Genomic DNA, 23,381 nt, shown 5'->3' with positions numbered 1-23,381 from the left:
GGATGCCTAGGCTAAATTATTTGGCCTTAGTAAAAAGTTGAACTTGCTTTTGAGCTCCCAGAATGCACCTTGTTTGTATATAGAGGATTAACTGTAATGAAATAACTTTGTAACTGAGTAAGCTGCAAAAGCTTAGGCTATTACCTATACGTAACCAACGTTAAATAAATAAATAAAACCACATTCATTTGAGGGTTTTTTTTTTTTTTGGAAGTATAGCCATCATATCATCAAAGAGTAAAATTAGCCAAAATTGTTTATCGAAAACTCTTTTATATAAAGAACATTGTAGATCACTAAAATGGCAGTGGATAGCAACAGGGCCACAAGCTGCTGTGTGAAAATATAATTGCAAATGTAATGCCATGTCTCAGTAGATGATGTGATGGCATTTTAAACATCAGACACACAATCGTTATAGAAGATCTGGAAGTTTTTGTCTACGTCCATTCTGCTCCTCAGAAACTTTTCTAGATTCTTAACAGGGACTTCCACCATGTTGTTGTTGATGCGATCGTTAAGTCCATAGGCTCCAAACACTGGGAACTTGTAGCGCTCTGAATAAGGTGCATTGTGGTCATAGTCAGTGCAGCAGTAAGCAGTCCACATGTACTCAGGAATGGCCACTCGGTCTAAGTTATCACGGCGGATCATGTTGCCAGAAGTCGTAACCCCTGTGATGACGTAGGCCATTCCTTTGCAGTAGTTATTGAGGCGTTTGCGAATGAGCTGCTCATGTGTGGCCCAGGGCCCTGTGCTGAACTCTCTAATCTGAGGCACCACGTTGGTCAGTGTGTAGGTGGAAGCTTTGTCCAGCGGGTCAGCCTGGTGCTGGTCTGGGTTTAGCTGACCACGTTCATATTGGACCACATCAGCGTAATCCTCCAGCACAGCCTGTGTGTCCTCAAAGTTCTTGTGCATGTGGGAAGACTGGGGGAAAGGCTCCATGTTACTGCTGCCCTTTTCAGAAGCCAACTATATGCAGGAAACATGGAACAAATATTAAACATGAGGGATAATAAACTTTAACAAGAGCCTGACCAAAATGTTTGTCAGAACGAATAAATGTCTTCAAACCATGAATTAAAGATCAACTGTCAGAAATGCATTTTTTTAAAAGTGTAATGCATTTTATTGCCAGCTTTTGTGGAAAATTATTAATTATCTGAAGAAATCAAGGGTGCCTATTTGCTGCAGGAAGAGAATGTACTTTTCTGTGAAGCCTTTACACTAGATGCTGGAACATTTCCGCAAGGATCTGATTGCATTCAGCCATGAAAACCTAAGTTACAGTACTGGTGTAAGCTATTTACTTCTGGATCACAGACAACACTTCCAATCTTCCCAAATATACTGGCGCATGCTCTGTCACTGTCAATGCTATACACAGCACAGGGATGCAGTAACAGATGATTGGCATTGAACATGGAGCCATTGGGGTAATGTTCCGCTGTTCCAAAGCATCCAATTTCATTATAAGCTTTTAAATGGATATCATACAAAGTCGGTGTGTGCGTGTGTGTGTGTGTGGAAGCAAATCTCTCTCATCAGACCTTGAAATATTAAAACCTTTGAATTTGTAGCACAGAAATTTGTGTTCTCCTTGTGTCTGTGTGGGTTTCCTCCGGGTGACTGTCTGTGAGGAGTGTGGTGTGTTCTCTCTGTGTCTGCGTGGGTTTCCTCTGGGTGACTGTCTGTGAGGAGTGTGGTGTGTTCTCTCTGTGTCTGCGTGGGTTTCCTCCGGGTGCTCCAGTTTCCTCCCCCAGGCCAAACACACATGTTGGTAGGTGGATTGGAGACTCAAAAGTGTCTGTAGGTGTCAGTGTGTGAGTGAATGTGTGTGTGTGTGTTGCCCTGTGAAGGACTGGTGCCCCCTCCAGGGTGTATTCCCGACCTTGCGCCCAATGATTCCAGGTAGGCTCTGGACCCACCGTGACCCTGAACTGGATAAGGCTTACAGATAACGAATGAATGAATTAATATTTTGAAGTTGCTTGTTTGAAGACTTAAATTCAATAGCAACAAAATTCAGATGCATCATTTCAGTGCAAAAAATTCAGTACTACAAATTCAAAGGTGGTAATATTTCAAAGTCTGATGAGACAGATTTGCTTCCATATGTGTGTGTGTGTGTGTGTGTGTGCATGCATGTGTGTACACAACTATGTCAGTGTCCACAAAGAGGGAACATTTTTTTATTGTAAAATTTGTCCACAAATTTTGGACATGTAGCATATGTGGGAAGTTTAAATTAAAATTTAGGAAAAAATATTTTTCAAAGTATTGAATACTCTTCAAACATGAATTCAACGTTACTCACCTATCAAAAGAAATGAGAGCGAAATTCAAACAGGATCCATTTTAAAAGAGCAACTGTGCAGTAACATTTATATAAAAAGAGGACTTCAGTGGTTATTTAGTGTTATATCACTAATACTACACTAACACTATATAGTGTTGTGTCACTCTCCAAATAAATACATACATTCCCAAGCTTTTAACAGAAAAAAACACCTTAATTTTTAATGGAAGTCGATGTTAAAAGATTTTATTTCATTTTGGAACATTTCTCTTGGTCCCATTCATCATTAAATTCATCACCCATTGTGGAGGACAGCTAATGTACCGCCAAAAATGAAGATACATCATTAATTCAAGGCTTTTACTGAGTAATATTATAAGTACAGCAGTGGCAGGCACACTCACCTGTGGTTCAAACATCCAAGGGAAGTCCACTCTCTTCTCTCCATCTGACTTCTTAAACGTGTAGGCAGAGTAGACAGGGATGTGTTTCTGGGGGTCATAGAGGGTGACGAAGCGTGGTTTGTCTTCGTATCGTTGACATATCTTCTTTAGAGACTTGCTGAGGTAGCCTCGAGGCGGCGTGCCCATGTAGAGAGTGTCCTTACAGCGCTCAATATGGTTGAAGTCATCCACGACCCCAGCCTGCACACACACAGTGCTCAGGAGAACCAGCTGGATGAGCAAAACCGTGCTCAAAAAACAGTGAAAAAGAATGTGCTTCATGGTAAGCGGCTCACGTCCAGTTGGTTACAAATGACTCTTTAACCGCTTGAGATTCCTTTAACCCTGGACTTTTTACGTTTCCCTGTCCTAGGGCTGCTTGTAAAGTAAAAAATCTATTGTCACTTGTCCTCTCACTATCTCTCTACTCTAATTTCATTCAGCTGTGTGTGATCTCCTCATAGGTGGAGAGCACACAAAGACGGGCTTATTTTGAATGTTATCATGACTGTACTTGGAAAGCAAGAGGTCATTTGCAACTGCGTATGAAAATTATAAGCAAACTGAATTGTGAGCAGTTTAATAGCTTAACTTACCGATCATCACCTTGGCTACTGTGCTGAAAGACTATTAATGAGTCTTCTCAAGTCTTTTTGGACATCTTGGCCATGTATTAAGAGCCCGTTATCCTGTGGTTACCCCATATGTAGCCTGGCAGTATAGTGTCTGCTACTGTATAAGACCAAGCCCAAAATATTTATGAAGAAGCTTGATGTCTGAAGTTTGAAGAAGCTGAAGACAAACAAAATGTAAAACATATTCCATAGCATTAATCTGCTACAGGAGAATCACAATTAGTCCCAGATCCTTGCTGTGTTTAAAATGCCAGAATCTTTGGTTTCTGAGGTTATAAAACATAGAACTCAATCCAGTTTGAAGTGAATGGTCCCCAAAATAACCAAATAATTTTAGTAACGAAACACCAGCAGCTGTGTTTATCACCAGTGTTTATCTGAAACATGAAGGTGAGTGAACCATCTGAACAAGTACCATATTCAAATCAGTCAAAGTTAACCAGCCTGATGTAGACTGAGGATGTATCTTCGTTTATATTTGGTCCTTGAGCATCTTCAAATAAGGCAGGACTATTAATGGATAGATGTTATATTAATGTGAGTTTTCCATTAGTTCATTAGTCCTCAATGCTAAATGTAATGCATGGTCGGTAGCTTTCACAATGCTATGTTTATGTCAAAGTTATTTATAGGGCAAATAATTGCCATGTAAATAGATATAGATACATTTAACCTCTGTGTATGAACCTCCTTTCGAATTCAGTCACCTACGGACACTTTTGAGTCGCCAATCGACCTACCAACGTGTGTTTTTGGACTGTGGGAGGAAACTGGAGCACCCGGAGGAAACCCACGCAGACACAGAGAGAACACACCACACTCCTCACAGACAGTCACCCGGAGGAAACCCACGCAGACACAGGGAGAACACACCACACTCCTCACAGACAGTCACCCGGAGGAAACCCACACAGACACAGAGAGAACACACCACACTCCTCACAGACAGTCACCCGGAGGAAACCCACACAGACACAGGGAGAACACACCACACTCCTCACAGACAGTCACCCGGAGGAAACCCACGCAGACACAGGGAGAACACACCACACTCCTCACAGACAATCACCTGGAGGAAACCCACGCAGACACAGGGAGAACACACCACACTCCTCACAGACAGTCACCCAGAGCGGGAATCGAACCCACAACCTCCAGGACCCTGTAGCTGTGTGACTGCGACACCTACGTGTTGCACCACCGTGCCATGATATCAGATATTTCTCAAAATTTACAATTATATTACAACTTCACTATTAGTTTTGTGACTGTTTGTATTTATTTTATTGTAATAATTTGACGTTTCATTTAAAGATGTGTTGAGAAAAAGGTTGCACAAGAGCAAAATTTTAGACAACTTTAGAATTTTTAATAGGTGATGAAAACCTTACAAACTTAGCACGAGTTAGACCTGAAGTAAGCATTAAACCTAATTTGTATTTATGTATTTGTTTAAGAAAACATTACATGAGACATTCTAATCAATTGTGAACCTTTATGGCCTGATGTTCACAAGCAATTCTGTATTAACTTTAATGATATAGATGTCTGTAGGCAGAACTAGGACGATCCAGGGGGCACACAGTCATCAACGAATATTTGGAAGTTCTTGTCGACGAAGGTGGACTTCTTGAGGAACTCTTCGAGTTTGGTGACGGACACTTCAAGGATCTGATTGTTCTCTTTGTCATTGAGTCCGTAGTGGGCGAAGGCAGGGAATTTGTAGCGCTCGTCATAGGGTGCGTTGTGGTCATAATCAATGCAGCAGTAGGCTGACCACAGGTAGGTTGGGATGGCCAATCTGTCAATGTTGTGTCTGCGGATCATATTACCAGACGTGGTAATGCCGGTGACCATGTAAGCTGTGCCCCTGCAGTAGTTGTTGAGTCTACGGCGGATTATGTGCTCCTGGCTCTTCCACGGGCCTCTGTGGAACTCGCGGACCTGCGGCACCACATTGGTCAGTGTGTAGGTGGACGCTTTGTCATCAGGGTTGGCCTGGTGCTCGTCAGGGTTCAAGTGTCCACGCTCGTAAAGAACAGCGTTGGCGTAGTCCTCAAGCACAGCCTGAGCATCCTCGAAATTCTGGTGCATATAACCACGTGGAAACTGCTGCATCTCCCCTGTATCTGAACTGGTGGACAGCTGTACATAAAGAAACATTATATAATTAGAAGTATATATTTGAAGTATATTGCAGGTTGTGCTAATATGCTAATTGTACCAGTGTTGCAACTGGTGTTGTATATGATGAGTGAGCTGTCATAAGCTGTTTTCACAAATTAAGTCAAGACATTTTTGTGGTTGTCCAAGCGGGCGATACAGTACGATTCTCTGTTCACACATGTGCTCTCTCTGACCTAACCTGGACTTTGTACTATAAGGGGCCAGCAGAATTAGTTAGTAGATAGAAGAGTTATCTCTGAAATACGCTGTCATTGTAAAATTGCATTAGACAACGCTGCCTCACTGAATACAGCCTGAATACAGAGAGGACATTAAACAGTGAGTAAATCTATCTCTCACCTGAGGCTCGTACATCCAGGGCACGTCTACCTTTTTCTCCCCATCTGAGCGCTTGAAGGTGTAAGCAGAGTAGACTGGGACATGGTCTTTAGTGTTGTACAAGGTGACATACCGTGGTTTGCTGTTGTAACGCTGGCAGATTTTAACCAGCGAGTGGTCCTCCAAACCCACTGGGGCAGTGCCCATGTACAGAAATTCCCGGCATTCTGGAGAAAGGGATGACTCCACCGTAGCTTTGACTGGCAGTCCGTTGAGAAACAGTGCAACAGCAGCTATGGGAAAAATGTGAGACCACAACTTTAGCATGATTTAGCATGTAAAGCTAAGTTATTGCACTGAGAAGTTCTTTAATGATGCCTTATTCTGCCTCTTCTTAAGCTTTGTGGCTACCCTCTCACACATAACCCACTGTGAATGAATAAAGACTCCTGTGTCATATCGCACCTTCAGGCTTCTGTAATCTGCTCCACTATGCAAAGCAGAGAGCAGCGTTTACTACCAGTTGCTCCACTCTTCACTCTAAAGGCATTAACAAAAAAACGTCTTAGTAGTTAGAAATGTTTATGTAGATTACAAAATATACAGTTCTGTACAGAAGCCTTAGGCACCTAAGATAATGATATATATTTAAACTAATGCCTTCTCAGTGAGTGTGGGGCTGGTATAAAGTTATATATAATCACAGTAAACACAGACAAATAATAGTATAAAACAAATCAGAAATATAAGATATTTCATTCTTTCATTCATTATCTGTACCCCTTTTTGAGTCGCCAATCCACCTACCAATGTGTGTTTTTGGACTGTGGGAGGAAACCGAGCACACGGAGGAAACCCACGCAGACACAGGGAGGAAACCCACACAGACACAGGGAGAATGCACCACACTCCTCACAGACAGTCACCCGGAGGAAACCCACGCAGACACAGGGAGGAAACCCACACAGACACAGGGAGAACACACCACACTCCTCACAAACAGTCACCCGGAGGAAACACACACAGACACAGTGAGAACACACCACACTCCTCACAAACAGTCACCCGGAGGAAACCCATGCAGACACAGGGAGAACACACCACACTCCTCACAGACAGTCACCCGGAGGAAACCAACGCAGACACAGAGAGAACACACCACACTCCTCACAAACAGTCACCCGGAGGAAACCCACGCAGACACAGTGAGAACACACCACACTCCTCACAGACAGTCACCCGGAGGAAACCAACGCAGACACAGAGAGAACACACCACACTCCTCACAAACAGTCACCCGGAGGAAACCCACGCAGACACAGTGAGAACACACCACACTCCTCACAGACAGTCACCCGGAGGAAACCCACGCAGACACAGGGAGAACACACCACACTCCTCACAGACAGTCACCCGGAGGAAACCCACGCAGACACAGAGAGAACACACCGCACTCCTCACAGACAGTCACCCGGAGGAAACCCACACAGACACAGGGAGAACACACCACACTCCTCACAGACAGTCACCCGGAGGAAACCAACGCAGACACAGAGAGAACACACCACACTCCTCACAAACAGTCACCCGGAGGAAACCCACGCAGACACAGTGAGAACACACCACACTCCTCACAGACAGTCACCCGGAGGAAACCCACGCAGACACAGGGAGAACACACCACACTCCTCACAGACAGTCACCCGGAGGAAACCCACGCAGACACAGAGAGAACACACCACACTCCTCATAGACAGTCACCCGGAGGAAACCCACACAGACACAGGGAGAACACACCACACTCCTCACAGACAGTCACCCGGAGGAAACCCACGCAGACACAGGGAGAACACACCACACTCCTCACAGACAGTCACCCGGAGGAAACCCACACAGACACAGGGAGAACACACCACACTCCTCACAGACAGTCACCCGGAGGAAACCCACGCAGACACAGAGAGAACACACCACACTCCTCACAGACAGTCACCCGGAGGAAACCCACACAGACACAGAGAGAACACACCACACTCCTCACAAACAGTCACCCGGAGGAAACCCACGCAGACACAGTGAGAACACACCACACTCCTCACAGACAGTCACCCGGAGGAAACCCACGCGGACACAGTGAGAACACACCACACTCCTCACAGACAGTCACCCGGAGGAAACCAACGCAGACACAGAGAGAACACACCACACTCCTCACAGACAGTCACCCGGAGGAAACCCACGCAGACACAGGGAGAACACACCACACTCCTCACAGACAGTCACCCGGAGGAAACCCACGCAGACACAGGGAGAACACACCACACTCCTCACAGACAGTCACCCGGAGGAAACCCACGCAGACACAGAGAGAACACACCGCACTCCTCACAGACAGTCACCCGGAGGAAACCCACACAGACACAGGGAGAACACACCACACTCCTCACAGACAGTCACCCGGAGGAAACCCACGCAGACACAGAGAGAACACACCACACTCCTCACAGACAGTCACCCGGAGGAAACCCACACAGACACAGAGAGAACACACCACACTCCTCACAAACAGTCACCCGGAGGAAACCCACGCAGACACAGTGAGAACACACCACACTCCTCACAGACAGTCACCCGGAGGAAACCCACGCGGACACAGTGAGAACACACCACACTCCTCACAGACAGTCACCCGGAGGAAACCAACGCAGACACAGAGAGAACACACCACACTCCTCACAGACAGTCACCCGGAGGAAACCCACGCAGACACAGGGAGAACACACCACACTCCTCACAGACAGTCACCCGGAGGAAACCCACGCAGACACAGGGAGAACACACCACACTCCTCACAGACAGTCACCCGGAGGAAACCCACGCAGACACAGAGAGAACACACCGCACTCCTCACAGACAGTCACCCGGAGGAAACCCACACAGACACAGGGAGAACACACCACACTCCTCACAGACAGTCACCCGGAGGAAACCCACGCAGACACAGAGAGAACACACCGCACTCCTCACAGACAGTCACCCGGAGGAAACCCACACAGACACAGGGAGAACACACCACACTCCTCACAGACAGTCACCCGGAGGAAACCAACGCAGACACAGAGAGAACACACCACACTCCTCACAAACAGTCACCCGGAGGAAACCCACGCAGACACAGTGAGAACACACCACACTCCTCACAGACAGTCACCCGGAGGAAACCCACGCAGACACAGGGAGAACACACCACACTCCTCACAGACAGTCACCCGGAGGAAACCCACGCAGACACAGAGAGAACACACCACACTCCTCATAGACAGTCACCCGGAGGAAACCCACACAGACACAGGGAGAACACACCACACTCCTCACAGACAGTCACCCGGAGGAAACCCACGCAGACACAGGGAGAACACACCACACTCCTCACAGACAGTCACCCGGAGGAAACCCACGCAGACACAGAGAGAACACACCACACTCCTCACAGACAGTCACCCGGAGGAAACCCACGCAGACACAGAGAGAACACACCGCACTCCTCACAGACAGTCACCCGGAGGAAACCCACACAGACACAGGGAGAACACACCACACTCCTCACAGACAGTCACCCGGAGGAAACCAACGCAGACACAGAGAGAACACACCACACTCCTCACAAACAGTCACCCGGAGGAAACCCACGCAGACACAGTGAGAACACACCACACTCCTCACAGACAGTCACCCGGAGGAAACCCACGCAGACACAGGGAGAACACACCACACTCCTCACAGACAGTCACCCGGAGGAAACCCACGCAGACACAGAGAGAACACACCACACTCCTCATAGACAGTCACCCGGAGGAAACCCACACAGACACAGGGAGAACACACCACACTCCTCACAGACAGTCACCCGGAGGAAACCCACGCAGACACAGGGAGAACACACCACACTCCTCACAGACAGTCACCCGGAGGAAACCCACACAGACACAGGGAGAACACACCACACTCCTCACAGACAGTCACCCGGAGGAAACCCACGCAGACACAGAGAGAACACACCACACTCCTCACAGACAGTCACCCGGAGGAAACCCACACAGACACAGAGAGAACACACCACACTCCTCACAAACAGTCACCCGGAGGAAACCCACGCAGACACAGTGAGAACACACCACACTCCTCACAGACAGTCACCCGGAGGAAACCCACGCGGACACAGTGAGAACACACCACACTCCTCACAGACAGTCACCCGGAGGAAACCAACGCAGACACAGAGAGAACACACCACACTCCTCACAGACAGTCACCCGGAGGAAACCCACGCAGACACAGGGAGAACACACCACACTCCTCACAGACAGTCACCCGGAGGAAACCCACGCAGACACAGGGAGAACACACCACACTCCTCACAGACAGTCACCCGGAGGAAACCCACGCAGACACAGAGAGAACACACCGCACTCCTCACAGACAGTCACCCGGAGGAAACCCACACAGACACAGGGAGAACACACCACACTCCTCACAGACAGTCACCCGGAGGAAACCCACGCAGACACAGAGAGAACACACCGCACTCCTCACAGACAGTCACCCGGAGGAAACCCACACAGACACAGGGAGAACACACCACACTCCTCACAGACAGTCACCCGGAGGAAACCAACGCAGACACAGAGAGAACACACCACACTCCTCACAAACAGTCACCCGGAGGAAACCCACGCAGACACAGTGAGAACACACCACACTCCTCACAGACAGTCACCCGGAGGAAACCCACGCAGACACAGGGAGAACACACCACACTCCTCACAGACAGTCACCCGGAGGAAACCCACGCAGACACAGAGAGAACACACCACACTCCTCATAGACAGTCACCCGGAGGAAACCCACACAGACACAGGGAGAACACACCACACTCCTCACAGACAGTCACCCGGAGGAAACCCACGCAGACACAGGGAGAACACACCACACTCCTCACAGACAGTCACCCGGAGGAAACCCACGCAGACACAGAGAGAACACACCACACTCCTCACAGACAGTCACCCGGAGGAAACCCACACAGACACAGAGAGAACACACCACACTCCTCACAAACAGTCACCCGGAGGAAACCCACGCAGACACAGTGAGAACACACCACACTCCTCACAAACAGTCACCCGGAGGAAACCCACGCAGACACAGTGAGAACACACCACACTCCTCACAGACAGTCACCCGGAGGAAACCCACGCGGACACAGTGAGAACACACCACACTCCTCACAGACAGTCACCCGGAGGAAACCAACGCAGACACAGAGAGAACACACCACACTCCTCACAGACAGTCACCCGGAGGAAACCCACGCAGACACAGGGAGAACACACCACACTCCTCACAGACAGTCACCCGGAGGAAACCCACGCAGACACAGGGAGAACACACCACACTCCTCACAGACAGTCACCCGGAGGAAACCCACGCAGACACAGAGAGAACACACCGCACTCCTCACAGACAGTCACCCGGAGGAAACCCACACAGACACAGGGAGAACACACCACACTCCTCACAGACAGTCACCCGGAGGAAACCCACGCAGACACAGAGAGAACACACCGCACTCCTCACAGACAGTCACCCGGAGGAAACCCACACAGACACAGGGAGAACACACCACACTCCTCACAGACAGTCACCCGGAGGAAACCAACGCAGACACAGAGAGAACACACCACACTCCTCACAAACAGTCACCCGGAGGAAACCCACGCAGACACAGTGAGAACACACCACACTCCTCACAGACAGTCACCCGGAGGAAACCCACGCAGACACAGGGAGAACACACCACACTCCTCACAGACAGTCACCCGGAGGAAACCCACGCAGACACAGAGAGAACACACCACACTCCTCATAGACAGTCACCCGGAGGAAACCCACACAGACACAGGGAGAACACACCACACTCCTCACAGACAGTCACCCGGAGGAAACCCACGCAGACACAGGGAGAACACACCACACTCCTCACAGACAGTCACCCGGAGGAAACCCACGCAGACACAGAGAGAACACACCACACTCCTCACAGACAGTCACCCGGAGGAAACCCACACAGACACAGAGAGAACACACCACACTCCTCACAAACAGTCACCCGGAGGAAACCCACGCAGACACAGTGAGAACACACCACACTCCTCACAGACAGTCACCCGGAGGAAACCCACGCGGACACAGTGAGAACACACCACACTCCTCACAGACATTCACCCGGAGGAAACCAACGCAGACACAGAGAGAACACACCACACTCCTCACAAACAGTCACCCGGAGGAAACCCACGCAGACACAGTGAGAACACACTGCACTCCTCACAGAAAGTCACCCGGAGGAAACCCACGCAGACACAGAGAGAACACACCGCACTCCTCACAGACAGTCACCCGGAGGAAACCCACACAGACACAGAGAGAACACACCACACTCCTCACAAACAGTCACCCGGAGGAAACCCACGCAGACACAGTGAGAACACACCACACTCCTCACAAACAGTCACCCGGAGGAAACCCACGCAGACACAGGGAGAACACACAGCACTCCTCACAGACAGTCACCCGGAGGAAACCCACACAGACACAGGGAGAACACACCACACTCCTCACAGACAGTCACCCGGAGCGGGAATTGAACCCACAACCTCCAGGTCCCTGGAGCTGTGTGACTGCGACACCTACCTGCTGCACCACCGTGCCGCCCACAATATAAGATAATATTTTTCTATAAAGTAGTGGGTGATGAATTTGTTAAATCCACAGCACACGTTATTTAAAATCATTATTTATTCACCACTAAAACTAGGCACTGGATGATCACCTCAAATAATACAGACTCCACGAGGAGAGACTTGGACAAAGTTAAACACATTCACACACAGAGGATCACACTTTTATTGTAATGTTGGGCAATATTTTACTGTTTGTTTGTTTTAGCAAATAAAAAAGTGCTGTATATAAATTTTCAGTTAATATTTCAGAAAAATATATTTTGCACCTTTTTAAACACGTTTGTATGGTTTGAGGTGAATTTTAACCCTTTCAGGTTTGTTTACAGAGGGGGTGACAATGAACCCATCACACTGTCCTTTACGAGGTATTGACTGAAACATTTTTAAATCAAATTATTGTTGAGGTAACAAGACCCTGCAGATTATACAAGAATGGAGGGGCTGATGGAATTCGTCTTACAGCTTTAGAACACAATGAGTGCATCGTTCATAACCGCAGAAAATCAGATCTTGACAGTGATCCGATCAATGCTTTTACATGCACTTGGTGATCGGTTAATGGGGGGTTAATTTCCAGGTTTATCAGAATCAGGCAATAACCTGATGACTACTTACAAGTTTAGAGAAAATGTGACATCAATGTGACCTCAAACCTCCTGCCAAGGGGCTTCTAATAGTACACAGTGCTGCTCTCCTTTCTCTGTATAGTTGAAAAGAAGCATTTTAAAGAAGCACCTGTCCTTGGAACCAGCTTTTGGGGGTGTATTGGGGTGATATATAAATGGCGAGATACATTCCATATGTGTCTTGGACAGCTCTTCACTCTCTTTGGTTATGTTCGAGTGCATGTGTAGACCGAGTGAACTTTGGGGTAAGTGTATACAGCTAATGTCAAAAGCTAACACAACACCCAGGGAATACATTATTTCTTTCCTCGTTATAATTGACTCCTCAGCACACTTGTTTGTTTGTTTATTTATTTATTTATTTATTTACTAGCATTTAAATATATATCAAACATATTGTCTTTCCAAGTGACATTTATTCATGCAAATATGTTTAAAGCAGACAGCGATCTTAATACATCCCCAGATTCAAGTTTCTAAACATATTTATGAAAGTGACAGTATAGATTTTACAGTCTGGATATTATTGCCTCTACAGAGGCTTGAAAAATGCTTATTTTTATAATCATTCAAGAGTTTTAATGCTGATACTTTACCCACATACTACAGCATATGTTCTTTTGGAGCTAATTTAAGATATATTTGAAAAATTAACGTGCACTAAATACATAGGTAAAAACAGACCCTCATATTCTCTTTGATTAAATATACAGAGTCACACTTCTGGTATACAATTACTATAAAAGAGCTGAAAGTCTTGGTCCACTGGCATCTCTCTCCTCACCAGCACCTCCAGCCTTTTAAGAGAAACCTCATTAACATAGTTATCTACAATATCATTCAAGCCATAAGCAGCATAAGAGGGAAATTTATAACGAACATCATAAGGAACACCAGGGTCAAAGTCAGGACAGCAGTAGGCTGACCAGATGTGTTTAGGAATGGTCACGCGATTGACGTTGGCTCTTCGTATGGTGTGTCCAGCGGTGGTGATGCCAGTCACTATGAAAGCTGGGCCGCGGCAGTAGTTATTGAGGCGCTCGCGGACGGTGTCCAGGTGCGGCTCCCAGTGGTTTCTGAGAAACTCTTTGGTCATGGGCACAACGTTGCTCAGCGTGTAGGTGGCAGCCTTGTCTCCGGGATTGGACTGATGCTGGTCAGGGTTCAGTTGACCACGCAGATAGTTTAACGCATTGGAGTAGTCGGCTAATACCGCCTGATTCTCCTCTAAATGCTGATAAGACCCAGCTGGAGGAAAAGGCTGCATATTGTCTGTCGCTGAGGCACTAGAGAGCTGAGAGAGAGAGAGAGAGAGAGAGGAAGATAGAAAGGAAGGAGAACTTAACCATGAAAGTATAAAACCCTTAACAACATTTCTTCCAACACATACACAAACTCTACTGTCACATCAGCGCACATACATCCACATGCTGGCCAGCACTCTGCTTGTGGGATGGGGCGATGGGGCAGAGATGTGGGGGTGGTGGGGTGGTGGGCTGGTGGGGTGGCACCCTATCCAGACAGAGTGTGAGACCAGTTCTACTCGTCTGGGATGGCTAAGCTGTATTGTAGTTTACATATTTCACAATTCCAATAGTTTAGAATCTACATAAAGTGTATTGTAACCTATTATCAATAATATAATAGTAAGTTACAGTATGATAACGTGTTGGACCGGTAACAATCTATGACTCGAACCAGAAGACACCAAATTCTCTAGGAGCCGGTGTGTTGAGCAGCAATAAAGAATCAGACAAGGGAATGAATATTGATTAACCTCTCTTGTATTTTTCAATTAACCAAAATACAGTTTCACAGAATAATCAATAACCAAAAACCCAAATGTCTAAAATAAACAAAAGTGTGCACACACAAAATAAAATAAAGTGTCTGTTTGGGATCCCTCAGACCTGAGAATTTGTTACAGGTGCACCTGATATTAAATGTTCGTCTGAGTGTCTTGAGGATGTATGAGTGTATGAGTGGGTACGTAGGTATCTCCTTGTCCATGTCTTTTCTTCAATGTTCCTGGCTCGCCATCTACTGCATTCGGAATCACGTCCTGATTCTTGAATTTTCCCGTCCTCTCAAAAAACCTGACCTATAAACAAGGTCATATCTATTATTTCTAGTCTCAGATGCATCAATAAAAGTTTAAATGTCTAATTTCTACATACTACACCCAACTTCATACATATATCTTAAATCTTATCAGATCTCAAATCTTCAGTTCAGTTGTACAACATTCAAAAATATTGGTTTCCACTCATATGAAATGTTTCAATGGTACTCACAGTGAGATACTTAACATTCTGAATTTCTTCCAGAGGTTTCAAAGAAGTGTGCTTAATTACTCCTCATACACTATAGGCCTACTAGTGTGAAGAAGACTGCACCAAAAATTACCCTCTTAATTCCTCAAATTCACAATTGGAATTAATACATTTCTGCACTTACAAGTACAATAGAATATAGTTTTACACTCATCATATGAATTATTAAATCATTATTATTCCCTTTCTTTTCTTAAATTGGCAACAGAAAATAAAACCATTCCTCTTATACATTGATATAAAATAACAAATACAATATACATGTTCCAAACTTCGCACAATTACTCACTTCTGTTCATTCACAGACTTTAGAAATCCCCCAGCTTTTGACAGTACACTAGACGTAAGATAATTTTAGCACCAGGACATCAAAAAGAGACATGTTTCTCACCGTTGCCTCCGTATTTCAAAACTGCGCCCGCCGTCCTCGGCTTGAAGCGGCCCCGAAATTGGAAGGTAAGTAATTAGCCTATGATACACCAAATTAGCATTAGCATTAGCATGGGTGAAAAAGATAAATGTTAACAAGCACTCTTTTATCTGATACAACGCGTTGTCGTTATTCAATTTCTCGGCTTCTGACTCCTAATAGGAAAGTTCGCCTACTCTTTTTCCGTGCCGTGGTGTACCGCCGACTTTTCTCGAGGGCTTTTTTCTTCTTTCTTCTGTTTAGCATGAAGCTGCCCTCATTCTCGTGACCGAGGTCCAGAAAGCAAAACTCGGGAGGACTACGCACTTCCCTACACCTCCAACCGATAGGCTGAACGTCACCTGAATAGCTCCTGATTGTCTGTTGAACCCCAGGCACCACCCACGCGGAGCCAAGCGAACTGAGCAAATGCAAATTAGTTACAATACAAAATCTGAAACCCTGCCGATGTAGCAATTAAAGTAAAATACATATTTATATATTCCCAATATTTGTCTTATCTAAGTATGGTTTCGTTTATTTATTAATTTTATTTATTTTTATTTTTTTTATTTCTTTCTTTCACCTGGCTACAGTATGTTTGTATTTTCTCACACTTCATAGTCGTATTGAACGTTGTCAGCCGTGCTGTAATAAATGATCTGTACTTAAACACTACAAACACTTTAAACCTAAGACGTATCACTCAGCTACCTCTCAAAATGTCACTTCAAAAGATTCAGTGTCTACTTCATCTTCCTTAAAACCATTACTCATTAATCAGTAAAATAAAGAAATATAATAAAACTGAGGGAGAGCATTCTTTACCTGTGGTTCATACATCCAGGGATAGCTGTCTATCTTCTCTCCCCTGGAGCCTCTGAAGGTGTATGCAGAGTAGAGAGGGATGTGGCGTGTTGGGTCAAACAGAGTTGCGTAGCGTGGCTTACTTTCATATTTCTGGCAGATAGTCTGGAGACCATCCAGCCTCACACCCCTAGGAGGCTTTTGTCGATAGAGGAAGTGTGAACACTCACTGAAAGACTTATCCACACTGGCCTGAATGACAGAGGAGAGGAGGAGCAGAGCAGAGAGGAGAGAACTAGAAATCATCTCCTCCACCTGAGTTCACTCTCACTGTCCAGAAGTGAAAACGCAATCGTACAGCACATGCAGAGAGAGTGAGAGAGAGAGAGGGAGGAGTGGCATGTAAAGGTTCAGTCAGATGTCAAAAAGATACTATGGAAATGTAGAGCTGATGTAATTGAAACCCTGGTGCTCTGTATGTATCCCCTTAATATTTTTCAGTGCTAATACTGTGTAGGTGACAGTGCATGTCACGGCTAACCCACTCAGTATCGCTTATTATGAGTTAACTGAACTAAAGATCATCCAACTCAAACTTAATATTCTCCTAACTCACGTTTTTACTTGTGGCTCTCAGATTAAGACTGATTACATTTTCTGGTAGTGCTTTACTGAAAATCATTGTTCATAAAACTACAGGGTGGGCCATTTATATGGATACACCTTATTAAAATGGGAATGGTTGGTGATATTAACTTCCTGTTTGTGACACGTTAGTATATGGGAGGGGGGGAAACTTTTCAAGATGGGTGGTGACCGTGGCGGCCATTTTGAAGTCGGCCATTTTGGATCCAACTTTTGTTTTTTCAATGGGAAGAGGGTCATGTGACACATCAAACTTATTGGGAATTTCACAAGAAAAACAATGGTAACTTTATTCTTTTATGAGTTATTTATAAGTTTCTCACCACTTATAACATGTGTTCAAAGTGCTGCCCATTGTGTTGGATTGTCAATGCAACCCTCTTCTCCCACTCTTCACACACTGATAGCAACACCGCAGGAGAAATGCTAGCACAGGTTTAAAACCAACCACGCCATTGTTTTCTTCTAATATCACCTACCATTCCCATTTCATTAAGGTGTATCCATATAAATGGCCCACCCACATTACATTAGCTTTTCATGATGAATGACAAACATCTATGAAATCTTATTCCAATGATCATATTTTGTATTATGGGCGTCATGGTGCAGCAGCAGGTAGTGTCTCTGTCACACAGCTCCAGGGACCTGAAAGTTGTGGGTTTCGAGTCCTGCTCCGGGTGACTCTCTGTGAGGAGTGTGGTGTGTTCTCCCTGTGTCTGCGTGGGTTTCCTCCGGGTGACTGTCTGTGAAGAGTGTGGTGTGTTCTCCCTGTGTCTGTGTGGGTTTCCTCCGGGTGACTGTCTGTGAGGAGTGTGGTGTGTTCTCTCTGTGTCTGCGTAGGTTTACTCCGGGTGACTGTCTGTGAGGAGTGTGGTGTGTTCTCCCTGTGTCTGCGTGGGTTTCCTCCGGGTGACTGTCTGTGAGGAGTGTGGTGTGTTCTCCCTGTGTCTGCATGGGTTTCCTCCGGGTGACTGTCTGTGAGGAGTGTGGTGTGTTCTCTCTGTGTCTGCGTGGGTTTCCTCCTGGTGACTGTCTGTGAGGAGTGTGGTGTGTTCTCCCTGTGTCTGCGTGAGTTTCCTCTGGGTGACTGTCTGTGAGGAGTGTGGTGTGTTCTCCCTGTGTCTGCGTGGGTTTCCTCCGGGTGACTGTCTGTGAGGAGTGTGGTGTGTTCTCCCTGTGTCTGCGTGGGTTTCCTCTGGGTGTAAACCCTTATAGATGGTTATGTCAGTTGTCAAGCTTTATGTAGGATAAAGTGATACCAAATTATTTGTGCCTTACCTTTTTTATTATGCAATTCCACTGGGATATAACAATCCTGTTCTTGAATTTTAACAGGGTTGCGTCACTGGAACGGCTGCAAAATGGCTAAAAGTTGATTTCAAAACTAGCATGCTATGTTTCATATGCATCATACATTAAGTGCCCATAGGCCCATTATTATTCTGTGTAGTTTATAATGTGTCATTTATTAAAAATGTTAGCCCTGCATAATTTAAATATAAACTATATTACAGAATTTCAAAATATATGCTTTTATATAAGTTCATGTTGCTGGTACAGAAGCCTATAACCTTAAACCAGTGTTTTTAATCATTGTGAAAATAAACAATTTACTCACACACCAATGCAAATGAGCAAAAATGAAAAGGAAAAAAAAAATTAAGCTTTGTTCAGTTTCTCCAGTGTATTTGTGATTTCTGTCAAGTTAATTATCTATATGTATTTATTTTATTATTTATACAATTTATGTTTACATTATTTCCATATCAACAAAACGTTTAAATACATTTTGTTTTATTTAACTTATGTTGGCAGTACTTGTATATAATTTTGCTTTTGTAAATATAAACATATAGGGTGTGTAAATATTCAAATCAATTAAATTTACTTTTATATATTTTATATTTTATCTATTGATTGGCAGCATTTACACGTCAAGACTGGGTAGGGACCCTATTAAGCTATAACTAAATAATATATAACATATTATAACTACAACTATATTCTTTTTTGATTCAAAAAATGGTTTGGAAAGAGTTTGAGATTAAATTTGATGGTAAAACCGAGCTGAGGTAGTAGTGGTAGTACGTAAAACACAGCTTCATTGTTCAGCACCGATGATAAGAATGGAAATGACCTGCAGTTGAACAGAGGTGACTTTATTTACAGTTAATTTATGACATTGATACTTTCAATGCCATTGGTTTGCAGCAAAGATTTCATCTCATTTTACAGCATCGAGTGAAACTGTGCACCATTACAATACTTCAGGACTTCAAGAGTAAAAATACCATTCCCCCCACAAATAAACAGGTGCAGCACTTGTTGTGAGCCATGTGTTTATGAAGTGTTCTACTGGCTTTACTGAAACATATAATGTTTTGAGAGATTAACTGTCCTTATCCATGTGGCGACAAAGAGAGCCATGGATGTTCACGTTTGGTATCAGTCTTTAGGAACTGCTATGGAACTTCTTAGTACGTATTTAGAAGAGTGTGTAATGAACTGTAGGGAGCCCATAGTGTGTTGAAAATGAAACAGAAACATTACCGACACTGTCTCATGCACTGTTCCTATCTTTTTTTCTTCTTTTTAAATTTGTTCACTGAGACACAGCTCTGGAAGAATATGCTCAGGTCTCTATCCATTCCAGTCTGGTTCTTCAGAAAGCTCTCCAGTGCCTTTAATGGCACCTCCACGACGCTGTGGCCCACAATCTCATTGAGTCCATAAGCTGCGTAAGAAGGGAACATGTACCTCACTTCATAAGGTGAGTTACGATCGTACCGTGGGCAGCAGTAAGCTGACCAGATGTACTTAGGGATGGCCAAGCGGTCCTGCCCACCTCTACGGATGGTCAACCCAGAGATGGTCACCCCAGTAACCACGTATGAAACTCCCCTGCAGAAGTTGTTGAGTCGTCGCCTGGTTCTGTCTAAATATGCCGCCCACGAGCCCTCCATGAAGTCAGTGATCTGAGGCACCACGTTGGTCAGGGTGTATGTGGCAGCTTTGTCCTGACTCTCAGCCTGGTGCTGATCTGGGTTCAGTGGGCCACGCTCAAACTCCACAGCATCAACATAGTCTTCTAACACAGCCTGGCTCTCTTCAATCAGTGGCTCAGGCTTGTCACTAGGGGGCAGTGTTCGCATGTTCCCACTCTCCTCCTCTGAGTCAAGCTGAAGTGAAGGAAAAGAGAAAGGTTTACTAACAAAAACAGAAATAACAAATGGGCAATCCATGACCAGCAATCCGATTCAAACAGTTTCTCCCAAACTTCCATCAGTCATTACATAAACCAATGGATATAGACACAAATCCTATAAATACAGACCTTATACTTCCTTACAAACTTTCTAATATGTGAACATCTGTCCAGACATCAGGTGATTAAATGGGTCTTTGCCATGAACTTGTACCAGCGTGATCAGCATCAGGTCAGTTCCATCAGCTCCTGTCAGTAACTTGTTTTGCCTCAGCACTGAAAACCAGTCCTGTGTTTATTACCGTACAGTGCTTTGTGTCGCTGGCTAAATTTGTAGTACGTGTGAATAAACTGAACTTGCAAACGAACTTTCGGAACAGAACTCATTCATTTGTAGAAGACTAACTGTTTACAACATCCATGCACTTGGCTTTCAGCTGTCTCTATGAAGCTAGGAGGGTTAATTATATAAATGCATGTTTTTATTTATAAATAGTAACAAAATCAGCCGGTTTAATTAAAAAATAAAGTCAAATTAAATTATGAAAAGACATTTATTTGAAATGTCAAAAGATAGTCATCGGGGGGCACTCATGAGCACTTCTTGTGGGAGAATGAAAGAAATATGTCCCACTACCACCTTACACATCTATCCATCCATCCATCCATTCATTATCTGTAACCCTTATTCAGGGTCGCGGTGGGTCCAGAGCCTACCTGGAATCATTGGGTGCAAGGTGGGAATACACCCTGGAGGGGGTGCCAGTTCTTCACAGGGCGACACACATTCACTCACACCTACGGACACTTTTGAGTCGCCAATCCACCTACCAACGTGTGTTTTTGGACTGTGGGAGGAAACCGGAGCACCTGGAGGAAACCTACGCAGACACAGGGAGAACACACCACACTCCTCACAGACAGTCACCCGGAGGAAACCCACGCAAACACAGGGAGAACACACCACACTCCTCACAGACAGTCACCCGGAGGAAACCCACGCAGACACAGGGAGAACACACCACACTCCTCACAGACAGTCACCCGGAGAAAACCCACACAGACACAGAGAGAACACACCACACTCCTCACAGACAGTCACCAGGAGAAAACCCACGCAGACACAGGGAGAACACACCACACTCCTCACAGACAGTCACCCGGAGGAAACCCACGCAGACACAGAGAGAACACACCACACTCCTCACAGACAGTCACCCGGAGGAAACCCACGCAGACACAGGGAGAACAAACCACACTCCTCACAGACAGTCACCCGGAGGAAACCCACGCCGACACAGGGAGAACACACCACACTCCTCACAGTCAGTCGTCACAGACAGTCACCCGGAGCGGGAATCGAACCCACAACCTCCAGGTCCCTGGAGCGGTGTGACTGCGACACCTACCTGCTGCACTCCTTACACATCTAAAATAAGCTAATTCAAACAAAGCGTCCAGAGGGGGCAGGGCTTGAGATGGTGAAGCTGTGCCCTAGCATTTGCTTTCAAAGCTGTAATTCAGCTGGACAACGGACCAGTGGATTCTTATTTGCATAGAATTTAGGTTTGGAAAAGTAAAAGGTATGCATATGGTTTTCTGTCCCTTAGCTTAAATAAAGTCATGACAGAAGGTTATGAAATCCCATAAGTTATATTGCACGTTACATATTATCCAAGAATTATGAAAAACCAAGTAAAACACGTCCTGCTACCTGTGGTTCATACATCCAGGGTGTGTCCATCCTCCTCTGGCCATCTGATTTCTTGAAGGTGTAGGCTGAATAGAGAGCCACACGCCGGCTGCTGTCGTACAGCGTGGCATAGCGGGGCTTGTCTCCATAGTGTTGACAAATCCTCTTTAAGTTGCCCCCTTTTATACCAGAAGGTGGTGTCCTCATGTAAAGGAACTGACTACACTCTTTAAAACTGTCAGACACGGCAGCTCCTGACACACGTAAACCTCCCAACAGCAGAAGAGTAAAGAGAGGGATCCTCAATGCAGCCATTAAAGAGTGTGAGGATGACGATGAAGAAAAGGATGATGTCGACGATGTTGATGATATTTACGGTCAAAGTCCGATCCAGCTGTATTTTCTAGAGCTGTAGGTGAGAGGGAACATGGAGAAACAGGAAGATAGTGTATTCAAATGAGCAACTGTGTTTGACCAGTAGATTCCTGGCCAAGTGGCATGTGAGTGTATTGTCTATTTTCATACCTGTCATCAAATGGTTTGCGTTGGTTTTTAAACTTCTTTCTTATTTAAACCTGTAAATAAATGGATTATAATTAAAAAGTTTATAAACCTTGGGATGTTTTGGAGTTATCTTTGAGGTGTTGTTCCAGGATGTTTCCCCTCTGTGTCTGCGTGGGTTTACTCCCAAAATACAAAACAATGCAGCTGTATTTGTTATTCAGACAGTGTCCATAAGTGTGAGTGTGTGTGTGGATGTGTGGTGTCCTGTGGTGGACCGGTGCCCTGTTTAAGGTGTGTTCCTGTTTGTTCTCAGTGATTCTGGATCCACTGTGACCCCTTACAGGATAAAATGGTTAAAGAAACAAAACTAAACAAGAAAAAAACCCCAGCAATTTTCACCACATGACTTTAATTTCAGAATAATTGGGTTGATTTTGTAGGAACAGTCATAGAGTTTAAAATATTCAT

The 23,381-nt window shown here is 45.3% G+C and overlaps 4 protein-coding genes across 5 annotated transcripts; all 4 read right to left on the bottom strand.

Moving 5' to 3' along the window:
- Window positions 1-3,077, bottom strand: LOC136706715 (endonuclease domain-containing 1 protein-like). Its single transcript, XM_066680313.1, has 2 exons — window positions 2,707-3,077; window positions 1-975 (listed from the first exon to the last, which is right to left on the bottom strand). Exons 1-2 carry the CDS (start codon window positions 3,025-3,027, stop codon window positions 394-396), a joined length of 903 nt encoding a protein of 300 aa, XP_066536410.1. The 5' UTR covers window positions 3,028-3,077; the 3' UTR covers window positions 1-393.
- Window positions 3,078-4,808: 1,731 nt separating this feature from the next.
- On the bottom strand, window positions 4,809-6,300 carry LOC136707225 (endonuclease domain-containing 1 protein-like). The gene is made up of 2 exons (XM_066681175.1): window positions 5,907-6,300; window positions 4,809-5,525 (listed from the first exon to the last, which is right to left on the bottom strand). The coding sequence occupies exons 1-2, from the start codon at window positions 6,210-6,212 to the stop codon at window positions 4,941-4,943; spliced, it is 891 nt and encodes a 296-aa protein (XP_066537272.1). The 5' UTR covers window positions 6,213-6,300; the 3' UTR covers window positions 4,809-4,940.
- A 7,364-nt stretch (window positions 6,301-13,664) lies between these two features.
- On the bottom strand, window positions 13,665-17,197 carry LOC136707226 (endonuclease domain-containing 1 protein-like). 2 transcript variants are annotated; one of them, XR_010804207.1, is made up of 4 exons: window positions 16,254-16,458; window positions 16,039-16,116; window positions 15,305-15,415; window positions 14,575-14,608 (listed from the first exon to the last, which is right to left on the bottom strand). XR_010804207.1 is itself a non-coding variant. In XM_066681176.1 (2 exons), exons 1-2 carry the CDS (start codon window positions 17,167-17,169, stop codon window positions 14,030-14,032), a joined length of 864 nt encoding a protein of 287 aa, XP_066537273.1. In that variant the 5' UTR covers window positions 17,170-17,197; the 3' UTR covers window positions 13,665-14,029. The 2 variants fall into 2 exon arrangements, 1 of the variants encoding a protein (XP_066537273.1); XM_066681176.1 differs by lacking the exons at window positions 15,305-15,415; window positions 16,039-16,116; window positions 16,254-16,458 and adding an exon at window positions 16,885-17,197 and having other exon boundaries at window positions 13,665-14,608.
- Window positions 17,198-19,810: 2,613 nt separating this feature from the next.
- LOC136707872 (endonuclease domain-containing 1 protein-like) lies at window positions 19,811-22,705 on the bottom strand. Its single transcript, XM_066682170.1, has 2 exons — window positions 22,431-22,705; window positions 19,811-20,690 (listed from the first exon to the last, which is right to left on the bottom strand). Exons 1-2 carry the CDS (start codon window positions 22,614-22,616, stop codon window positions 20,085-20,087), a joined length of 792 nt encoding a protein of 263 aa, XP_066538267.1. The 5' UTR covers window positions 22,617-22,705; the 3' UTR covers window positions 19,811-20,084.
- Between the last annotated feature and the right edge of the window lie 676 nt (window positions 22,706-23,381).

This window comes from Hoplias malabaricus, chromosome 9 (genome assembly GCF_029633855.1).
Source record: "Hoplias malabaricus isolate fHopMal1 chromosome 9, fHopMal1.hap1, whole genome shotgun sequence".
Taxonomy (NCBI): Eukaryota; Metazoa; Chordata; class Actinopteri; order Characiformes; family Erythrinidae; genus Hoplias; species Hoplias malabaricus.
This window is presented reverse-complemented; position numbering and strand designations above follow the sequence as displayed.

Excerpts from the sequence above, each read along its gene's own strand:
- LOC136706715 (XM_066680313.1), bottom strand. The coding sequence starts at position 3,027 with ATGAAGCACATTCTTTTTCACTGTTTTTTGAGCACGGTTTTGCTCATC. Across the intron at positions 976-2,706 it reads CTTGGATGTTTGAACCACAG|TTGGCTTCTGAAAAGGGCAG; the intron begins GTGAGTGTGCCT and ends TCCTGCATATAG.
- LOC136707225 (XM_066681175.1), bottom strand. The coding sequence starts at position 6,212 with ATGCTAAAGTTGTGGTCTCACATTTTTCCCATAGCTGCTGTTGCACTG. Across the intron at positions 5,526-5,906 it reads CCTGGATGTACGAGCCTCAG|CTGTCCACCAGTTCAGATAC; the intron begins GTGAGAGATAGA and ends CTTTATGTACAG.
- LOC136707226 (XM_066681176.1), bottom strand. The coding sequence starts at position 17,169 with ATGATTTCTAGTTCTCTCCTCTCTGCTCTGCTCCTCCTCTCCTCTGTC. Across the intron at positions 14,609-16,884 it reads CCTGGATGTATGAACCACAG|CTCTCTAGTGCCTCAGCGAC; the intron begins GTAAAGAATGCT and ends TCTCTCTCTCAG.
- LOC136707872 (XM_066682170.1), bottom strand. The coding sequence starts at position 22,616 with ATGAGGACACCACCTTCTGGTATAAAAGGGGGCAACTTAAAGAGGATT. Across the intron at positions 20,691-22,430 it reads CCTGGATGTATGAACCACAG|CTTGACTCAGAGGAGGAGAG; the intron begins GTAGCAGGACGT and ends CCTTCACTTCAG.